This window comes from Canis lupus, chromosome 28 (assembly GCF_011100685.1).
Source record: "Canis lupus familiaris isolate Mischka breed German Shepherd chromosome 28, alternate assembly UU_Cfam_GSD_1.0, whole genome shotgun sequence".
Taxonomy (NCBI): Eukaryota; Metazoa; Chordata; class Mammalia; order Carnivora; family Canidae; genus Canis; species Canis lupus.
In genome coordinates this window covers 170,116-192,699 of record NC_049249.1, presented here as the reverse complement: position 1 = coordinate 192,699, position 22,584 = coordinate 170,116, and the positions used below count along the sequence as shown (strand labels likewise).

At 39.0% G+C, this 22,584-nt stretch overlaps 1 protein-coding gene across 24 annotated transcripts in view; it reads left to right on the top strand.

Moving 5' to 3' along the window:
* Positions 1 to 22,563, top strand: part of PTPN20 (protein tyrosine phosphatase non-receptor type 20) — a 114,916-nt gene extending 92,353 nt beyond the window's left edge. For 15 of the 24 annotated variants that reach the window (XM_038578005.1, XM_038578000.1, XM_038577997.1 and 12 more), the window contains 4 exons: positions 9,130 to 9,464; positions 13,551 to 13,766; positions 20,748 to 20,810; positions 22,187 to 22,563. In XM_038578005.1, coding sequence (XP_038433933.1) covers positions 9,130 to 9,464; positions 13,551 to 13,766; positions 20,748 to 20,810; positions 22,187 to 22,252 — 680 coding nt within the window. In that variant the 3' untranslated portion in view covers positions 22,253 to 22,563. Of the gene's footprint in view, positions 1 to 9,129; positions 9,465 to 13,550; positions 13,767 to 16,075; positions 16,176 to 17,993; positions 18,180 to 19,412; positions 19,636 to 20,747; positions 20,811 to 22,186 lie in introns of those variants that run through there. The other 9 variants (XR_005380338.1, XR_005380343.1, XR_005380340.1 and 6 more) reach the window with 9 other exon arrangements.
* Positions 22,564 to 22,584: the final 21 nt, after the last annotated feature.

Genomic DNA, 22,584 nt, shown 5'->3' with positions numbered 1-22,584 from the left:
CTGAGCACTTTTCCATCTGGGAAGAATCTGGTGCAGATTTTTAAAGTTCCCCCTTCTCCGGGGCCAGGCTTTCCTGTCCCGGAGGGTCTCAACAACCGGCTTTAGCCTGGCTCCTTGCAGGGCTCCACTTGATTCTTTTTTATTTTTTTCTGCCTCCTACCTTGTTAGCAGTGGAAATCCTTCTCTCTGTAGTGTTCCAGCTGTTATTTCTATAAGTCTCTGGTTGAATTCCTAGGTGTTCAGGATGTTTTGAAAGTTAGTTGGTGAGGCTGGATGAGTTGAGGACCCTACTCATCTGCCGTCTTGCCCCACCCCCAGGAGTCAGATTGAGATAGGGCCTTTAAAGAGGTAATTAAAACAAAATGAGGCTCTTTGGGTGTTCCCTAATCCAATCTTGACTGAAGAGGAGTTAGGACACTCCAAAGACACCAGGAATGTATGAGGACAGAACAATGTGAGCCCACATGAGGACACTACAAAAGGCAGGACTGGTTAAGCCAAGGGGAGGCCATATAAGAAACCAATTCTGCTGACGCCTGGATCTTGGACATCTAGCCTCCAGAACTGTGAAAATAAATGTCTGTTATTTAAGCTACCCAGCCTGTGGTATCCATCAGACTGATACACTGTATCACACCATTTACATAAAATTCTAGAAAATTCATAGTAATTCATAGTTCATCATTTGTTGCTTTGAGAGCAGGAGTAGAGCAAGTAGGATAGATTACTAAAGGGCATGAGAACATTGTAGCAGTTATAGAGATGTTTGGTTATCTCTAATAGTATTGGTTTCATGGGTGTGCATATATGACAATTATACCTCAATACACTTTAAAAAGATAGTGAGTGCAAAAGATGTATTACACTTTTAATATTTTGTACAGTTTACCATTATATACATAGCTGGAAAAATACCGGCTATCTAAGGGAGAGATTTAACAAGTATCCATATGCCATACATTAGTGAGCTCACTGCATGTTTTTGGTTTTTTTTAACATTTATTTGAGAGAGAGAGTGGGGGAGAGGAGGGACAGAGGCAGAAGGAGAGAGGGAACCTCCAGAAGACTCTCCAGTGAGCATGGAGCCCAAAGTGGGACTCAGTCTCATGACCCTGAGATCATGACCTGAGCCAAAATTAAGTCAGACACCCAACTGAATGAGCCACCAGGCACCCCTCTATGTTTGTTACTATTACTACCAACATCACTACCACCAGTAGTAGTAGTAGTAATATGTTTGTATGTTCTCAGGGCTGATCTAAGTCCTTCACAGTAACTCATTTAATTCTCACCACAATGCTATGATGTTCATACTAACAGTATCTTTGTTTTACAAAAAGTCTAAAATAAATTACCTTCCCCACAGTCACACTGCAAATAAGAGAGGTCTGGCATTCAAACTTAGGTTTAACCACTATGAAATAGTGCTTCTCTATATTTTTCTAGATTACAAAAAGATTTTTATTGTGCTGTATGTTATTTTCTATTTCAAGAACCATTTTTAGCACTTAAATGATAGATTCTCAGTCATTCTTTATATAGACATAAAACTATGTTTTGCAAAGCTTGTTACTCTGTACGCTTTTTATTTCTTTCCCTTTTCCCTTAATTTGAGGTCTCTGTCCTGATTCATTAGTTGTTTGGTTAAAGATAGGCTATATAGTTGATATAGTTGCCTCAAATTCAATCTGCATCTCTCTCTCTTTCACCCTCTCTCTCACATGTGCATGCATTCTCTCCCTTTTTTCCCTGACAAGTGAATATCTTTGTTTATTTTATAATTGTGGGATTCCAGTCCTTTTCTCTAAGTTTTTCTGAGTGTTAATTCATTGTCCTCCAGCTTCTAGTGTTTTAGGTGAGAAATATAATGATAATGTCATCTTATTCTATAAGAAACATATTCTTTCATTCTGAAACCTGATAACATTTTAATTTTTTCCTGAAGCTTAGGAACCTTACTATGTATATTTCATTTCATTGGTCTTACCTAGAATCCATAGAGCCTTTTAATCTGAAGACTCAGTCTTCCATTAGCTATAGGAAAGCTTGTTCAGTTATTTAGTAATTGTTCTTCCTTTCCCTGCTCCATTTTTCTTCTTCTGGAGCTCCTATGATTTATAGGGCTAGCCTCTTGGATCTGTCTTCTAAGGCTTTCATCTTTTCTCTAATTATTTCTTTACTTTTGCCTCTTTGTAGTTTTGCACATACCTCCCCCCCCGCCATCTAGTTTTTTATTGTTTTTTTTTTCACTTGGTCTTCTAGGGAACTAAATTAAGTTTCAAGAAAGATCTTCCTTCTTCAAATCATCTACTAAAATTTTTAGCTTGTGTGATGCTTACTCTTACATGTCAACTTGGCTAAGCTACACTACCCAGATATTTGGTCAAAAACTGGTCTAGATGTTGCTGTAAAGGTATTTGTAGATATATTTAACATTCAAATCCATGGACTTTGAGTAGTTCAGGTTACCCTCTACAATATGGATGAACTTCATCCAATCAATTGAAGGCCTTAAGAGAAAAAGATTAAGGTCTTCCAAGAAAGAAGCCATTTTGTCTCCAGATTGTCTTTGGACTCAGGACTGTAACATCAATTCTTGGCTGAATTCTCCAGCCTAATAGCCTACCCTGCAAATTTCAGACTGGCTAGTCCCCACAGTCATGGGAACCAACTCCTTAAAATAAATCTCTCTCACTGTATGTGTGTGTGTGTGTGTGTGTGTGTGTGTGTGTGTGTGTAGCCTATTGATTCTGCTTCTCTGAGAACACTGACTGATACAAATTTTGGTACCAAGAGTGATTCTACAGGAACAGAATCTTAAGGATGAGTTTTATGAATTGGTTTCCTACTCTGATAAAACTTAAGGGCATTAATGACTCTATTTCCAATAGTAGAGCAATGGTAATCCATGGTGTGATAATGGCAATACAAATACACAGAATCTCACTACCAGGTATTCCTTCTCAAATACTTATAAGAAGCAAGGTTTGGATTACTCTATATTCCATACCTTAGAACATTTTTGTCAAACTAAAAAGTATAATGAGATTGGCTGGTTAGTTCTAATTGTGCTAGTCAAAGTAGGAAAGTAAAGAATGATCTCAGGGATTTGAATTTCCAGCCCAAGCACCACATAAATGACCTAAAAGTTTTCATGTTTTCCTTGAAAGAAACCTTTATCTCCTATAGCCATGGAGTTGAGACTGTTGAAAATCAAACCCACAGTCTCATCCTGTAAATGCCTGCCTTACTATGTAAGTCAAATTCCCCACCTTGCAAGGTGTTTGCTGTTAAAGGGAGGGCATTGATTGAGAAGGACTGGGTTTCTGAAAATTAGAATGGAAACATATGGGAAGATCCTGATGGAGAGGGGCACATCAAACCCCTGAACACTGAAGGTCTTCTTTGCCATTTCTTACTGACACTGACACTAATCTGACAGTAGTTCCAGGAGACCAAAAGTGTCACCCTGATCCACCAGTAAGGGTAATGCTTATAGTAGTCAGATAAGCAATGGAGTTTTAGCTTGGGTCCATTTCACAGGTCCAGTGGATTTTGACCCACTGTGGTTATTTATACAGTTCTGGAATAGACATATTCAGCAACTGGCAGAATCCCCACACAGGTGTCTGACCTGTGGAGGATGGCCAGTTACGGTGGTGAGGTCCAAGTAGAAGCCTGTAGATCTGCTTCTATCTGGGATAATAGTAAAGCAGACACAATACTGCATTCCTGAGAGAATGCAGAGATTAGTGTCCCCATCAAGAATTGGAAAGGTGCAAGGCTGGTGAGTACCACAACATTCCCATTCGTCTCAGTTATTTCACCTGTGGAGAAAACAAATGGATCTTGGAGGATGACAGTAGATTATTATAAACTTAAGCAGGTGGTGACTATAACCTCAGCTGTTGTACCAGATGTGATTTCATTGCTTTAGAAAATCAGTACATCCCCTAGTACCTAGTGTATATTATCTGGAAAGTGCTTTTTCTCCATGTAAAGACCACCAGAAGCAGCTTGTTTTCAGCAGGCCAGGCCAGTGGTGTACCTCCACTGCCCTATCTCAGGAATAGATCCATTCTCTAGCCCTATATATCATATATTTCCCAGGGATCTGTATTACCTTTCTCTTACTTAAGACATCACACTGGTCCATTTTATTGATGGCATTATGCTGATTGAATCTAGGGAATAAGAAGTAGCAATTAACTTATCCAGACTTACCAATAAGACATTTGTGAGTCACAGGGGAAAATTAGCCCAACAAAAATTCTACCTCATTGAAATTTCTAGAGGTTCAATGGTGTGGGGAATGCCAGAATAATCCCTTCTAAGGAGAAGGATAAGATGTTGCATCTGACTCCTCCTATAGCCCAAAGACGTACAATGCCTAATGACCTCTTTGGACTTTGGGGACAACATATTCCTCATTTCAGTGTGCTACCCTGGCTCATTTTACTAAGGCTAGTTTGAGTGAGGCCCAGAACAAAAAAAAAAAAAAGCTTTACAGCAAGTCCATGGTGCTGTGCAAGTTGCTCTGCCACTTGGACCATATGATCCAGTAGATACAATGTCAGTGGTAGCTAGGGATACCGTTTGGAACCTGTGGCAGGCCCCTACAAGTGAATGAATCATAGCTCATGCCATGGGCTTTTAGAACAAACCCCTGCCAATCTCTGTATTACTACTCTCATTTTAAGGAACAGTTTTTGCCCTGCTATGAGGTATTATTAGAGACTGGACATTTAACCATAGGCCATAAAACCAGAAAGTAAACTGTGGACAGCAGAATTAAATGCAAGTGGTATATACAATGTTGGGTTTGAACAGAATTTGAGATGATGAGTAAGTTAGATGAAGGAGCCAAAATGTGCATGGTCCCCTTTCCTGCTGCATTACCTTCTCTCTTCCAGCCTGAATCTGTGGCCTCAAGAGGAGTTCCCTATTATTAATTGACCAAGAAAGAGAAAACTATGATGTGGTTTACAGATGGTTTTGCACTGTATGCAGGCACCACTCAGAAGCAGACAGCAGGAACACTACAGCCTTTTGGAGGGGACATCCCCCAAAGACAGTGATGAAGGGAAATCTTCCTAGTTGGTAGAACTTTGAGCAGTATACTTGATTGTCCATTTTGCTTAGAAGGAGCAAATTGCTTAGAAGGAGCAGATTTGCCAGAGGTGCAAATCTGTGCTAATTCAGGGGCTATGGCCAATGGCTTAGCTGGGTGGTCAGGGACTTGGAAGGAACATGATTGGAAAGTTGGTTACAAGGAGGTCTGAAGAAGAGGTGTGTGGATAGACCTCTCTGAATTAGCAAAAAACATGAACATATTTGTGCCATATGGCCATGCTCACTGAAAGGTGACTTAAGGAGAGGATTTTAATAATCAGGTGGATAGAATGATCCATTCTGTGCATACCAGTCAGTCTCTTTCCCAGCCAATCCTGTCATTACCCAATGGATTAATGACCAAAGTGGATGTGCTACTGGGAATAGAAGTTATGAATAAATAGGCTCAGCAACATGAACTTCTAGTCCCCCAGATTGACTTTGCTATGGTCACTGCTGGGTGCCCAGTTTGCCAGCTGCAGACCTCAACGCTGAGGCCCCAGCATGGCACTACTTCCCTGGGGGTTCAGCCAATACCTGACAGCAGGTTGATTACATTGAACTACTTCTATAATAGAAGCAACAGTGCTTTTTTCAGTACTTTTTTTTTTTCAGAATGGACACAATGTGGATTTGCATCCCTGCATGCAGTACTTCTACCAAATCTACCATCCATGGACCCAAAGAATGCTTTATGTAACATCATTAGTCCACACAGCATTGCTTGTGTCCAAGGAGCTCACCTTGAGGCAAATGATTTGTGACAGTGGGCTCATGCTCGTGGAATTCACTGGTCTTAACATATTCCTCATCCTCCTGAAGCAGCTGGCCATGAAATGGCTTCTTTTTTTAAAAAAATTACTTTAAAAATCCTTTATTGATGATTGCTTGTCTTAGGATGCTTTTTATTTTTTTATTTTTTATTTTTTTAATTGGTGTTCAATTTACCAACATACAAAATAACCCCCAGTGCCCGTCACCCAATCACTCCCACCCCCCGCCCTCCTCCCCTTCTACCACCCCTAGTTCGTTTCCCAGAGTTAGCAGTCTTCTTCAAAGACTCAGTTACAGTGCCAGCTAGGTGGCAGTATCTCAAAGGGCTGGGGCAGTGTTCTCTCGGAGGTTGTATATGCTCCAAATTAGCATCCAGTATATATTGCTATTTCTGCCATAGCCAGGATTCAGGAATCGAGAACTGGAAATGGGAGTGGTGCAACTCATTAAGCTAGTGATATAGTAGCAAAGTTTCGCTTCCTGTGTCTGTGACCTTATGCTTTGCTAGTCTTGAGGTCTTAGTGGCTGTCTTCAATAATGTTGTCTGGTATTTGATGTGGTCTTTCCATCTTCAAACTTGAGTCTTCCTTGAGGGGCATCAGTTGATGGACTTAGTTGTAGACTGTGGAGTCTAGAAGAATTGCTGTATAATATGGAGCATACTACTTAGCCATTTTGAGTAAAGGTTTCGCATCTGAAAAGAAAGAATAATGTAATTCATTCAAAGGATTGTTTTGAAGTTCAGATGAGGTGATATATATACAGAGTGCATAAATACTGCTTGGACCTGGCATGCATATTTGCACTGAATTCTACAGTTGTGTCTTCTCTTGGGGAACCTTTCTCCTATGATCACTTGAGTTATTTCTTTTCTGCTGTGTATTCCGTAGCTTGCTTCTGAAAATTTTTTTTTTTTTGTATTTTCTTTACATGTTCTGTACCCTTTAACATTCTAATCATTATCATCATGTTTTTCATCTTTTTTTTTTTCTGAGTTCTGGGAAAATTCCTAAGTCAGTTTTCTAAATCACTGATTTTTTTCCCATACACTTCTCATTTTAGACGTTTTAATTGAGTCATTGTGGATTTTATTTGAAAGCAAGCTTTTTTTTATTGCCTTAATGTTTACTTTATTAGGATTCATTTCACTGCAAAGCAACTATGTTGCATATTTAAAAATGTTAACAATTATAAGCATCTCAGAAAGGATTCTTCTTCCCCTATATCCTAGTTTAAATTGTATCGTCCAAAAGAACATACCTTGAAGTTGTAGACCTTAGGACTTAAGAAAGTGACCTTATTTAGGAATGGGGCACTACAGATGTAATTAGTAAAGATGAGATGATGATGGGGTGGGTAGCTCCTAATTCAACTGACTGGTGTGCTTGTAATAAGATAGTCAGATGGAGACAAGGAGGGCTTCGTGGGAGGGTGGAGGCACCCACCTCCCACGATGATGGCCTGCCTCTATAAACCACCAAATGGGAACCCCAAATTTTGTCCTCAAATTTCTCACAGTCACGGAGAAGCAAGGATTTCTTTGCAGGTTCCAGATAGAACATCGTATGGAAGGCCCTACAAACTTTGGAACTGTATATGAATAGGAGAAATTCATTTCTAAAGTTTTAAGCCACCTAATTTGTGGTGCTTTGTATGGCACACAATAGATCCAAAAATCAATAAATAGATTTGGGAAAAGTCACTAATAAGTGGAATGCAACTGAACAATGAAATTATTTCTCAATTATAAAATTGAAAGCAAGCTTTTATTATTCTATATTGTTTAATTTTCATACATTTCATCTCCGTTTACATATAAAAATGCTGTTCTGCTATAAAGTAGTATATATTCACTACAAAAATTTAGATAATAGTCACTATTAACATTTTGGTGAATACTTGCCAGGTTTTATTATTATTATTATTATTATTATTATTATATGTTTATATATGACATATATGTATGATTTGTATATATGATGGAAGATCGCACTATAATGTTTTTGTTATCTCCTGTATAATTTAAAAATATAATGTATAAATAACTGTAGATATGTTATTCTTTTATAATAAAATAATGTTCTCATATTTCATTTTTTAAATATTTTATTCATTTATTTGACAGAGAGAGAGAGAGAGAGAGCAAGCCAGCAAGAGAGCACAAGTAGAGGGAGAGGAAGAGGGAGAAGTAGGCTCCCCACTGAGCAGGGAACCTGACACAGGGCTCAGTCCCAGGACCCTGGGATCATACTTAAGCCAAAGGCAGATGCTTAACTGAGTGAGCCACCCAGGCACTGCCCATATTTCATTTTAAATAAAAATAGAAGTTTTTAAAAAATATTCTTCCCTCATAGAAAGAATATTTGCTATGATTTTTAAAAATTGTCTCCTTTTTTATGAATTACTGGCTATCTTTATATATTTAGTGATTGTTTTTCCAATTTATTCATATTTACAAGGGGAAGTTTATGTTTACTATGTTGGGATCTGAGAAGGGTTCTGTCAGAAATTGTATAAGGTCCTGTTCAGTTATCTTTGTTTTACCCTATTGGCCAGATAAGTGGTCCTCTTGAGTAGTAGGGAGGGGCTATTAGTGAGACTGCTGCATGGCAGGAAAGCTCTATCCTTTGCTGAGGGCATTTATTATCTCAACATTTTGCCAACTTTGCTTTGATTAGCATGCTGCTTCACTCAGTGAATGCTGAGGATGGACATAAAAGTTGGCTGCCATGTATTTTGGGCATTGGTAGAATTCCATTAATCCTAGAGTTTGTGTCTGATCAACTATCACGGTTGATTTTTTCTTATTCTGGGCTCTACTGCTCTGGGCTTGCAGGTTCTCTGCATTTGTAGGAGAATAGCATTCACTTGCTCCCTCAGATGACTCCTCCTTTGCTGTGTTCAGTTGCAGACTAGTAGGTAACTCCCTTGGCCTAATCCTACCTGTGCCATACCTAACAGAAATCTCCCAAAGTGTCTGGACACTGATGGCATTCTTCTCTGATCAGTAGAAAAAGATGGAAACAAATAATACTCCTCATTGTATATTTTGTAGGTCATGCCAATAGGTTTGGAAGAGGGAAGAATTTAAATTCATGGACTCATATAACTCCTCCTATGCCATCTTCTCAACTGGTCAAAGAGAGAAATGGATTTACCAGTATGGAATATGTTCATGAATCCAGGGTGTATTGTATCTCCTACTTTTCCTTTATCAACCAGATATTTCTGTTTTTATGATAGATGATTCAACACGCGTTCCTCTTGGAGAAAACAAGGACTACATCAATGCTAGCTATATTAGAATAGTCAATTCTGGAGAAGAATATTTTTATATTGCTTCTCAAGGACCACTGCCAAGTACCATAGATGACTTTTGGCAAATGGTTTTAGAGAATAACTCTAATGTTATTGTCATGATAACCAGAGAGATAGAAGGTGGAGTTATCAAATGCCACCATTACTGGCCCATTTCTATGAAGAAGCCTTTGGAATTGAAAAACTATCGTGTCTTCCTGGAGAACTACCAGATACTCCAATATTTCATCATCCGAATACTTCAAGTTGTGAGGAAGTCTGTAAGTTTCAAAAAATCAGTATGAGATATATATTTCATTAGATAAGCCACACGTCAGGATGAGAAGTTAGGATTAGGATGTGTTATAGACTGGGGGTACTTTTTGAGTAACTTGTTTTTGTTTCTCCCTGGTACCAGAAGCTAAGACACCACTGTGTCTGTTTCTGCTTTACCAAACTCTGACTGGAGAAATGAAAAACCTAAATAGAAGAGTTGGGGTGGGAAGCATCAGTACTAGAAGTTTCCTAATCCTGGGATGTCCTTTGGCTGCTTCTGCTGAGTGTGAGAGATATGTATTGAGTCTTTAAGGTATAGTTCTAACCACTGTGCCAGGCACTCACTACCTTACCAACTAGTGGAGATTTGGGTATGCTTACTGATACATCCAGTTACTGTGCTCCATGGTAATGTGGGATGCTTTTAGGGCCTGGAATAGAAGTACTTAGCTTCACTTAGGGTTTGGGGGAAGGTTTGTTGGAGGACGGAACATCTTGGTGGAGAACTACCCAAATGAGAAAGATGGAAAGAAAAAGTAAATAATCAAAATTCAAAATACCATGGGATATGGATAGAAAATTATAGGCAGTTAAGTGTTTCAGGAATGTAAAAATTTAATGCCAGGGAACAATGAGAGGGGATATGAGGCTATAGAAAGTAAGCAGAGACTAATCAAAACGTAAAATATCTTGGATTTCTGTTAAGGAGCACAAACTTTATCATGAAGATAATTGGGAGACATTGAAGAATTTCCATAAGCAGGTGCCATGATCAACCAGGGCAGTGACATTGAGATGGAAAGCAGAGACTTTAGTATCTTTTTATATAAAGTTGACAGACATTTGTGTGACTTGTGACTTTTTTTTATGACTTGTGACTTATAAGTGACCAGAAGGAGTGGTCAAAATTAAGCTATCCAATACAATAGCCACATGTGGCTATTTAAGCTTAAATTTAAATTATTTAAACTTAAATGAAACAACAAATTCAGTGTCTTACTTGCAGTAGCCACATTTCTAGTGTTTAGTTACATGTCACTAGTGGCTATCACATTGGGCAGCACCGATGTAGAACATTTGCATCATTGTAGAAAGTTCTCTTGGGAAGTGTTGATCTAGAATAACTCATAGCTTTTTTTTAAAAAGATTTTATTTTATTTATTCATGATAGACACAGAGAGTGAGAGAGAGGCAGAGACACAGGCAGAGGGAGAAGCAGGCAGAGGGAGAAGCAGGCCCCATGCATGGACCTGATCCTGGGTCCCCAGGATCACACCCCGGGCTGCAGGCGGCACTAAACCGCTGCACCACCAGGGCTGCCCTCATAGCTTTAATAGATTCAAAAAATAGAAAAGAAATGGCTTACAGGAGAAGGTGATGAGTGACATTACTCTAAGTGGATTTGATTAGTAGGCAGGTGATACATGTGTTCAACAGGAATAAAAGGAATGGGAGTTAAACAGGAAGCCTGACTGATGAGTCATCACCAAAGAAGTTGATTGGAGTCCAAACAGTAACTGGGAAAAGAATTGCTGGAAATGCTGAAGTTGGAACCCATTAATTTTCTATAGCAATAAAATAAATATGTACCTACATGATGATTTTCTTCCCAGAGCCTAACTATGGGGCTCCTGACCACAGGCTCATGGACTGACCCAGGGTGGGGTGTTGTCCACTACATGTGCTAAAATTCAAAGGATGAAAAGAGTTAACAATTTGGTAGGAGAATTATTCCCATAATCAGCCATGAAGTCTAACTTTAGGAGGACAGATGGAACCAGGAGCCAGTAAAGTAGGAATAAGTGGATGGCATAAAGGACAGAGGAGCTCCATTTGGTCACATTGTTGCTAGAGTGGAAGTGAAGCACAGATGGGGTGGTAGAACATGAGCTTCTGGTCAGAAAGTGATGTTGGAATTTAAGAACTAAGAGATTTTTGATACTAGACATTATAGGTAGTGGTAAGTTCAAGGAATGACCATCACTGTGAGGACTAGTATCCCCTGCAAGAGAGAAATACAAATGCTATGAGGTTAGAGCATCCATTGGGTTATTGAGACCCCAGATTTGCCCTGGATGATGTCAGAGTCTGTGGGAGAGAGAATGTCAGGCCCTTCAGTGAATGTGGCAGATGCACAGGAAGCTAAAGCCACTGGGTGATAGCAATGAAAAGTTGAAGCTAAAAGATATGAAACTCTGTAGGAAGAGGGAGTTTTTACACAGAAGAAATGATGGATTGGGAAAAGGAGTGGGCAGCAAGGAGTGTGCAACCTAATCTCTCTGCTCCGTGAGACCTGGAGAATGGGAGAATAGATGGCCTCCGTAAGGAGGCTCTAAAGAGTGAGGTGCTATTGGGAGGCAAGGAAGGAAGTGGAAGAAGTCTTTAGGGAAATAATGAGAGTTTCGAAGAGTTCACTGGGGGATGTGGCACCTGAGTGCAAAGGGAGAAGTTGATGAGATAAAGGAATAGGGTGGGAGGTAAAGATGGAATTGAAAAGGATGAGGATTGGCACATAGATGGTGACCAGGGAGGCCAAGAACGATGGCTGACACTGATGGCTTGCTGGCTGTGTGCTAGGCATTGCACTTGGCCGTGCATCTGGAGACTCGCCTCAGCCCTCACTCCCCTAAAACTTGTTGATTCCCTCCTATATTAACCAGGTATTGTGCAGGGTGCTGGAGACAAAACACAGACACAGTCTCAAGTCTTAGAGTACTTAGGGTCTAGTGGGAAAGGAAGTTCCAGCTGACACATGAGGCACATGTTATGGCAGAAGAAAGACAGCCTGCTTGGAGAGAATAGGCAAGTGTGAGGCACAGAGGAATGATCTGTTTGCAAGGACTCAAAGGATCTGTTTGCTGTGGAGCCTTGGCAAGGGGTTGGTGGCCTTTGGGCTGAGGCCCACAAGCTTCACGTTTGAAGAATCTGCATCAGCATTTCTGTCCAAATGGTATTAGGTCAGAAAAGTGGTGAGGTCCACATTTGTGCAGATTCTTAGTGGTTACCAGTGGCAGGAGAGATTTAACCCCTGAAATATTTGGTAGGGTTACAGCTGCCCTCAACCTGGGGCCTTCACAAGGTTTGCAATTGCAAGGATTGTTTGTATTACTCAATTTCATGTACCAATGATTCAAACTTGAGTTTTCTATTTGGGACTTAGGATAACTTCATTTCTGTTTGGAACTCAGGAAAAAGGGGTGCATTAGGGAGAAGCAGGGTAGGAGTCAGAAACCCGGCCTGAGTTTTCCAACAAGGCTCCCCAGTGAAGTAAAATGAGCACTCCACATTGGGAAAGCATGGTCCCTTTGGAAGGTGTGATGGGTAAACTCAAAGTGCTTTATCTGTCAACACTGAGGAGAGTCTCATGACTGTACTCTCAGGGGGCTTAGCACGAGAGTAGGGTCACAGTTCACTCACTTGGTCATCACCTACCTACCCTGTCCTCATCACCAGAAGAGGTTGCGGTCCCGCTGGTCAAGCAACTTGGCAGTACCGACTTATTCTAATTAAATTTTATATAATAATATTTAAGCTAGGAGAATGTTTTTCTTGACATGTTACGCCATCTTTCACTCTGAGTTTTTGGGCTCTTGGTTTTTCTGCAGTACCGTGGTCCAAAAAAAAATGGTAGATTTGCCTTTAGGAGGCCCACATTATGGTCCCAGCTCTAAACATGTGAGCCTTCTGACCTGGCATACATCTCCCAATCACCCTAATCCTTACTCATCGTGTAATCCTTAATCATCTGTAAAATGGGAATAAAACAATACCTACTTCCCAGAGTTGATGTGAGGATTAAATGAAAGAATGCATGTAATGTCTCTACACGGTAACTGGCACACCGTGAGCACTTAATTCATGCTACCTGTTACTATTGTAATTTTCATTGTTGTATGACCATAGAACCATTATTATTATTATTATTATTATTATTATTATTATTATTTTTATATATGTATATGAGTAGTATATTAGAAATTGAATTGAGATCTTTAATATAAGAAATTGATAAATATCTTCCCCCTCCCTCCTCTTCCCTCCCTCTCTCTCTTTCTCTCTCCCCTTCTCTCCCTCCCCTTCTCTCTCAACAGACAGGAACTAGTCACTTTGTAAAACATGTGCAGTTCACCAACTGGCCAGACCATGGCACTCCTGCCTCTGTAGATGGCTTCATAAAGTACGTGCGTTTCGTGCGCAAGAGCCACCTTACAGGACCCATCCTTGTTCACTGCAGTGCTGGCGTGGGCCGGACGGGAGTGTTCCTATGTGTGGATGTTGTGTTCTGTGCCATTGAGAAGAACTTTCCCGTAAGTGTGTGAATTAAACAGATAACCGATGCTGTTAAACACTCTACTTGTAACAGCCTTCTAATACCTGGAGACCATGACTTGACCTTCAGGAGAACTCAGTAAAGAGAAAGCCTGTGAACTTTGGGGACCTGTTTCTAAATTCAGTGCTGCAGGTTCCTGGAGGTGGCTGTTATGATTACAGAATGCAAATGAATGGCATGGAACAGTGTTGGGAACACTGTAGAGGCACAGTGAATGGGAGTTCATTTCCCTTTCCTTCCTTCTACCCACAGAGATATATTTTTAAGTCTTGTTAAAGAATGTTGATGAAGTGTGCCTGTTTTTAATGAATACAAATGCATGCACATGAGCTTGTCAAAAAAAATGTAGGCCTTAGAGTTTTAATGAGAGGTCCCTAGCTTTGCCTGCCAGTTTTGCCTCATAATTTTGGTGACTTTGTGCACACTGCTCACCATCTTTGAAACCCAATTTTCTCATTTGTAAAATAAGTATAATAACATTGTTATGACAGTTTGCATCCATCATTAACAATTCTTTGCTTTCCTCCTAAATTTGGACCCAATTTTGGAGAGATAGACCCAAGCATTAGATATTGATTATACTATTACCTTTACTGTTTATTAAACTGCTTAGGGAATGTAAGCTGAGATTTGTGGCCAGAACAGCTGACTCACTGAACTGTTTTTCCTGTGCTGTGGAAGTGCAAAGGGGAAGAAATCTGTTTATTAGCAGGTGCCTGAGAAAATGGGCTACCAGGCATTTGCCCTGCCAGGCAAAATCCGTAGTTACTTTATTGTCACAGCAGTTAAATGTCTGCTCTCTCGGGTCTTCCATAATTAAACCCTAACAGTGGCAGGGGCTCTCCTATGGCAGCAGAATGGTTCTAGAACTTACCATCCTCAGGCCATATTATGTGGGCAGGTGGGAAGAGGGCCTCTCCCAGTAACTCCTTGGAGGACAGAGGGAATTTCTTTTTGTCAGAAGCTTGAGCATTCAATACCTCCCAGCATTTCACTGCTTCTGAGTTGCAGCCCCTTCCCCTGAACTAATCACTGTGGGAGACGCTGGTCTATTTAAGCCAGTCAGGACTACTCCCCAGGCATAAGGCTGAGAGTGAGAGAGGAATGGTTTTCCAAAGCAAACTCAGAGAATGAATGTAAACTAGAGAGCCCCCCTACCCCCACAAAAAGACCAGTGTGCTGAAAATTTAAGTAGTATAAGTCTGATACTATCCATTCCCATATATAACATTGTTTGATCCTTTTAGCAGAAAATGTGTTAGTATAATTTTCTTTTATATATTCCCCAACATAATTTCTTAAATAATTGGTTTATGTTTCTCCTTATTTTCTTGTAAAAACTCTAAATATTATATTTCACGATCCTAAGGAACACTGTTTTCTTTTTCATTATACCTTGTTGTTTTATTTTTTTTGTTGTTTTTTGTATATATTTTTTATTGGAGTTCAATTTGCCAACATATAGCATAACACCCAGTGCTTATCCTGCCAAGTGCCCCCCTCAGTGCCCATCACCCCAAACCCCCACCCGCCTCCCCTTCCACCACCCCTGTTCATTTCCCAGAGTTTGGAGTCTCTCATGTTCTGTCACCCTCACTGATATTTCCCACTCATTTTCTCTCCTTTCCCCTTTATTCCCGTTCACTATTTTTTATATTCCCCAAATGAGTGAGACCATATAATGTTTGTCTTTGTCCGATTGACTTATTTCACTCAGCATAATACCCTCCAGTTCCATCCACATTGAAGCAAATGGTGGGTATTTGTCGTTTCTAATGGCTGAGGAATATTCCATTGTATACATAAACCACATCTTCTTTTTTTTTTTAAGATTTTTATTTTTTTTAATTTATTTTTTATTGGTGTTCAATTTACTAACATACAGAATAACCCCCAGTGCCTGTCACCCATTCACTCCGACCACCCGCCCTCCTCCCCTTCTACCACCCCTAGTTCGTTACTCTGGGAAACGAAACCACATCTTCTTTATCCATTCATCTTTCGATGGACACCAAGGCTCCTTCCACAGTCTGGCTATCGTGGACATTGCTGCTAGAAACATTGCCTTGTAGTTTTATAATGTGTTTTATAATAAGTCATCTGTCAGTTTAACTGACAATGCTTTTCTTAGTGGTGCAGAAAATGATGCATGTGGTAATTAAGGATGCTTAGATTTGACAGAGTAATTAAAAAATAGAATATATATCCATTGTTTTCCTAACTGGCTTTCCATAGACATTTGAACTGTTAAATGTCCTTACTGATGCCCCTTTCTATTCATTTCAGAAATTTTGTCCACCAGAGCTACTCAAGAGTGTAGTCTTGGACCAGCACCAATCTGTGGATGTTTGTTTTCTACAGTAAGATAAGTTCCTAGAATTTGAGAGTAAGCATTTAGAAACTTCCAAAGCAGCTTGCTGTATTGCTATGATATCCAAGAGCATGACCAGTGGATTGGTCTTAGCAAATAGGGTGTAGACCAGTTTGTGTGTTGTGGAACTCACATGAGGAGGTGTATATTGCAGCAAACTGCATACCAGCTATGTTAGGCAGACAGTTGTGACCTGCAGCATTGCAATATTACAACTCTAAAGGATATGAAAAGCTAAAAATATATAACCATTTATTTCTTGTCTAATTGTTATTTTTATAGCCATTTTCATTTTTTCTTTTTCTACATGTTATTTTATTTATTTTTATTTTTTAAATAATAAATTTATTTTTTATTGGTGTTCAATTTGCCAACATACAGAATAACACCCAGTGCTCATCCCATCAAGTGCCCCCCTCAGTGCCCATCACCATTCACCCCACCCCCCACCCTCCTCCCCTTCCACCACCCCTAGTTCGTTTCCCAGAGTTAGGAGTCTTCATGTTCTGCCTCCCTTTCTGGTATTTCCTACCCATTTCTTCTCCCTTCCCTTCTATTCCCTTTCACTATTATTTATATTCCCCAAATGAATGAGACCATATAATGTTTGTCCTTCTCCAGTTGACTTACTTCACTCAGCATAATACCCTCCAGTTCCATCCACGTTGAAGCAAATGGTGGGTATTTGTCATTTCTAATGGCTGAGTAATATTTCATTGTATACATAAACCACATCTGCCATTTTCTTTTTTTTTAAGATTTTATTTATTTATTCATAGACAGAGAGAGAGAGAGAGAGAGAGAGAGGCAGAGGGAGAAGCAGGCTCCATGCAGGGAGCCCGATGTGGGACTCGATCCCAGGTCTCCAGGATCAGGCCCTGGGCTGAAGGCGGCGCTAAACCGCTGAGCCACCCAGGCTGCCCACATCTGCCATTTTCATTTTTAATCATGTCCACTTAAAAATTCTTAAAATATTGGAAACAAACTGGCTATTATCTTGCAGAAACACTGAGATTGCTCTGTATTTGAAACATTCTCGATCAACTTTTCCCCTCTAATAGTCTAGCATGCATGAAGAGTTGTTCATTATCAGTTACCATATTACCATATAATGAAGTGAATATTCCAAAATTTAGCACATTAGCCTTTATATAATTAAAAATTCTTACTACGCCACTATGCACACTACCAAATTTACCTGGCAGGTTTTGTGTTTTGTTAGTTTTTGTTTTTTTTGTAGCAAGATTCTCTTGATGAAGCCATATGATTTATCTTCTGGCAAAAATTCCTTGATCTGTGTAATACCTCAGACTGCTTTCTTGTCACTGCAGCTCTGCTACCAGAACATAATCCCTACACAAAACACAAGCTCCAAATCACATTTGTTAATAATGTAATACTTTGCATTTCTACACAGTTAGGAGCTAGTTAGTCAGTAATCATGTTCAAATAACACATATACAGAAAGAATCAATGTTGGCAATATCTCTGTATTCATTAAGTTGCAGTGGTAAATACTTCGATACTTTTATTTGCTTCATAAGCTAGTATCATTAGCCAGTCCCTGAATTTGTCAAGCTGCCATATCATTAGGAAATGATACTTTCTGTGGCCTCTCCCAGTTTATCCAGGCCAGTGGAGCATGCAGCCCTGAACCATTGCCCAGCCTCTCCACCAGTGGGCTGTGAGCACAGTGTGGGAGAAAAAATGGTGTTTTAACTGTATTTTTTTCTGTGTTTTATGTTTTACATTCAAGTCCATAATCCATTTTGAGTTAATTTTTGTATAAGATGTGAAGTTTAAGTCAAGGTTTACTTTATTTTTTGCCTACAGATGTCTAATTTTCTAGCACCATTTGTTGAAAAAGCTGTTCTTCCTCCACCAAATTGCTTTTGCACTTTGTCAAAAATCACTGGGTATGTTTGTATGGGCCATTTTCTGGTTCTGTATTTTGTTCCATTGATCTTGGTATCCTGCCAATACCACTCCATAGATTCCTGTATACAGTCTTAACATCAGGTAGAGTAATTCCTTTATTCTTGTTTTTCAAAATTGTTTTAACTCTTATAGTTTCTGTGTTTTCCCATAAAAATTTTAGAATTAGCTTGTCTACAGCTACAAAAAAGCTTACAGGGATTTTGATAGGAATTGCTTCAAATCTTTAGATCAGTTTGGGGAGAATTGACATTTTGCTATGTTGAATCTTCCAATCCATGGACATGGTATGTCTCTCAATTTATTTACATCTTCTTTGATTTCTTTCATCAGCATTTTGTCATTTTTAGCATATAGATTCTATATGTGTTTTGTTATATTTATCATATTTCATTTTCTTGGAGCAATTGTAAATGGTATTGTGTTTTTACTATCAGCTTCCACATATTCATTGTTAGTATATAGAAATATTACTATATATATATATATATAGTATATATAGAAATATATATAGAAATATATATTATATTATTATATAATTATTATTATATTATATAATATATTATATTATATATTTATATATAATATATATAAACTATATATAGAAATGTGTTAATCTTGTATGCTGTGATTTTATTGAACTCACTAGTTCTAAGAGGATTTTTTGGGGGGAGGGTGTTTCTATTTTGTTCTGTTTCTAGATTCCTTGCTATTTTCTATGTAGATAATCTAGTTACAAATAGGGACAGATTTATCTCTTCCTTTCCAACATGTATGCCTCTTATTTCTTTTTCTGGCCTTATTAAGCTACCTAGAACTTTAAGTATTAGTTTAAATACAGGTGGTGAAAGCAAACATTCTTGCCATCACTAATATTAGGGGGAAAGCAAATTAAAATAATTCATTTTGTGAAAGACCTTTGAAGAGAATGAAAAGACAAACTGCAGATTTGGAGAAACTGCAAAATCACATATCCAACAAAGGTCTTACATTTAGAAATAGAAAGCATCCTCAAAACTCTGTAGTAAAGAACAAAAAACAAAAAGGCAGCCCAGTTAGAAAATGGGTAAAAGAAAAAAAAATCACCTGCAGTATTTTCCTCCCAAATGCCTTATATGGAAGCTGCAACATCCTATTCCCCCTCATCTGTAGTCACCAGAGGGATGGGTGGGAACATACATGCCATAAATGAGTATTAGCAAGGATGCATTTTCCTCATTTGCCACATGTAGAGTGACCCAAGGCAGCCCAGGAAAATTCTGCCTACAGTGGTACCCAAAAAGTATTGTTAAAGGCCTTTGCTTCTCTCTACTCCAGACCAGCTATCACCTTAAAAAAAAAAGAAGAAGAAAATGGGTAAAAGATACGAACAGACATTTCATCAAAGAGGATTAAAAGATGACAAATTGCCATATGAAAAGATGTTCAGCTTCATTAGCTTTTGGGAAAATGAAATTAAAACTATGTAAAACTATGATGAAATATCACTAGACATCTGTCAGAAAGACTAATATAAAAAATAATGATACCACCAAACACTGAGTAAGAGATGAAGAAACTGAATTAATCATTTGTTGCTTATGGGAATATAAAATGGTATGTACTCATTCTAGAAAATATTTTTATGATTTCTTTTCTTTTTTTAGAGAGAAAGAGTGCACAAGTGCAAGGTAGGGGTAGGGGCACAGGGAAAGAGAGATGTGGTCTTGCTGAACATGACTGGTCCTCAGCTTGCACCACTTGTGACTCTCCAGGCAAGTTCAGCAACACCTGAGCTGGTCTATTATCCTGTTCCACTGGTGATGCTCCTTGATGCTGCACCACTGTCACATTACCAGAGAGTTTCTAAACACTTACTACCAGTTTCTGGACTCATATTACTGTGGAATAGTAACTGGTGCACACCTGCACCAGTTTAGCAACCTCACTGGGTAAGCTGGTCTCCATGCACAGCTGCAGAGTCTGGTATTAGGGTAACAGTGCTCGGAGTCTCTCTCGAGTTGAGAGGGCTCTTCAAATGAGAAATAGCTGTATTACTATTGTGGCCAGAAAAAAAGTATTCTATGCTTCAGACTTTTCGAGATTTTTTTTAAAGATTTTTAAAAATCTATTTATTCATAAGAGACACACACAGAGAAAGAGAGGGGAGAGAAAGAGAGAGAGAGAGAGAGAGAGAGAGGCAGAGAGAGGCAGAGACACAGGCAGAGGAAGAAGCAGACTCCATGCAGGGAGCCTGACTTGGGACTCGATCCTGGGTCTCCAGGATCATGCCCTGGGCCAAAGGTGGTGCTAAACCACTGAGCCACCCAGGCTGCCCCTTTTCCAGAATTATAGTGCTGCTTTAGGTTTTCCCTTTGGAGAACAGAAAAGTAGACACAGGCAAATTTGTTGTTATTTCTTTTGGAGAGCATTTCTCATCATAAATTATTGCTTCCTGCTTTTTCCTGGGAACCATTTTAAACTAAAATCTTCCTTATCCATTAGATGAGGTTAAAAATAGTACATTTTCTTATAGCTGAAAATGAGAGCTTTCTGGTTAAATCTTGACATCTCTTTTACTGGAAAGAATTAATGGAGAACTCATTTGGCAGTCTGTGGGTTTGTGTTTTCCACCTATGTGAATAATACAAAATCACTGTCATCCTGTTGCAGTTCAACATCAGGAATATAGTGGCCCAAATGAGAGAACAGCGTTATGGCATGATTCAAACAAAGGTAAGCTCTCACTACATAAATTCTAATAAAAAGAATAATGAATATAAAGATTAACATGTATAGCATGTTACAATTTGTAAATCTCTTTTACCTACAGCATGTCATTGAATTCTCACTGTTTGGGGTAGACATTAATTTTTTCTAATATTACCTTCATGTTCTGAATAATTAAGCCTGTTCTGAGGGATTATTCATATAGCATGTAGAGGAGTCAGGAGGGAAACAGGTTTCCTGATGCCCAAATGCTTTGTCCATAATGCCATGTTATTTAAGTAATATATCTAAAGTTATTCATAGGTTTCTTTTTTTTTATTTATTTACTTATGATAGTCACAGAGAGAGAGAGAGGCAGAGACACAGGCAGAGGGAGAAGCAGGCTCCATGCAGCGGGAGCCCGACGTGGGATTCGATCCTGGGTCTCCAGGATCGCGCCCTGGGCCAAAGGCAGGCGCTAAACCGCTGCGCCACCCAGGGATCCCTATTCATAGGTTTCTGATAGCCTCTAAATTATAGAAGTCATAGGCATGTCATAAAAAAGATAGCATTTATGTTACAGATTAGTTATTAATTAATCATTGGGAGGGGGAATCAAGAGAGTATGGATAATGAAAACAAACAAGAACTCCTAAATCTTTAGGTTGACCTCTTTTTAGGCCAATGTTAAATGATATTTGCTAAAATAAAATGATATTTTATTTGAACTTGGGTCACCTGAGAGACCTGAGGCTACACCTAAAAAAAAAAAAAAAAAAAAGGTTTAAATGTAATTTATCCAGGGAAATATAAGGAGGTTGAGATTGAGGGTGTTTCCCCTCTGTTCAGTTAAGCCTTGAGTTAACTCATTGACCAAGCACTATATTATAATCAGTTTCTTCCTGATATTTAGAAAAAAAATTTTTTTTCATAATGGAACTGGAGGGTATTATGCTGAGTGAAATAAGTCAATTGGAGGACAATCGTATGGTTTCACTCATATGGGGAGTATATGAAATAGTGAAAGGGATTATAAGGGAAAGGAGGGGAACTGAGTGGGAAAAATTAGAGAAGGAGACAAACCATGAGAGACTCCTAACTCGAGGAAACAAACAACAGGGGGTTGTGGAAGGGGAGGTGGGTGGAGGGATGGGGTAACTGGGTGATGGGCACTGAAGATGGCACTTAATGGGATGAGCACTGGGTGTTATACTATATGTTGGCAAATTGAATTTAAATAAACACATGTAAAATATATTTTTTCATGAATAAGCTCTTGGTTAAACATTTGCTCTTTTTAGGAGCTTTCCTTTATGGTTGAAAATTATAGCTATGTCTTCTGAAAATGGATATTAGTATTCAACTACTTAACATTCCGTTGTTTTTCATATATATGTATTTAGGAGCAGTATTTCTTTTGTTATAAAGTTGTGCTTGAAGTTCTTCAGAAGCTTCTGACTTTCGATTAAGAAAGACTTCTGTTGCCTCACTCTTGAAATCACCACTGGGCTTGGAGCTGCCTCATAAATGTTCCAGCTGTGCTGAAGGGCTTTGCTGATGCACACAATGTGCTTTCTTGGTGTATCATTTGACTTTCTTTCTGACAACTTCCTGAAGGCAGCATCATTTGGTTTGGGGTGAACAGTGTTTATCCATTAATCTTACTTAGATAATATCAAAATACCCTCCCACATTTTCCAGTGAAACAAAAGTTGCATAAAACAACTGCAGCCTATTTGGCTGCAGGGATTATGGAACCCAATAAAGGACTTAAACTATATTCATTAATATGTTATTTGGA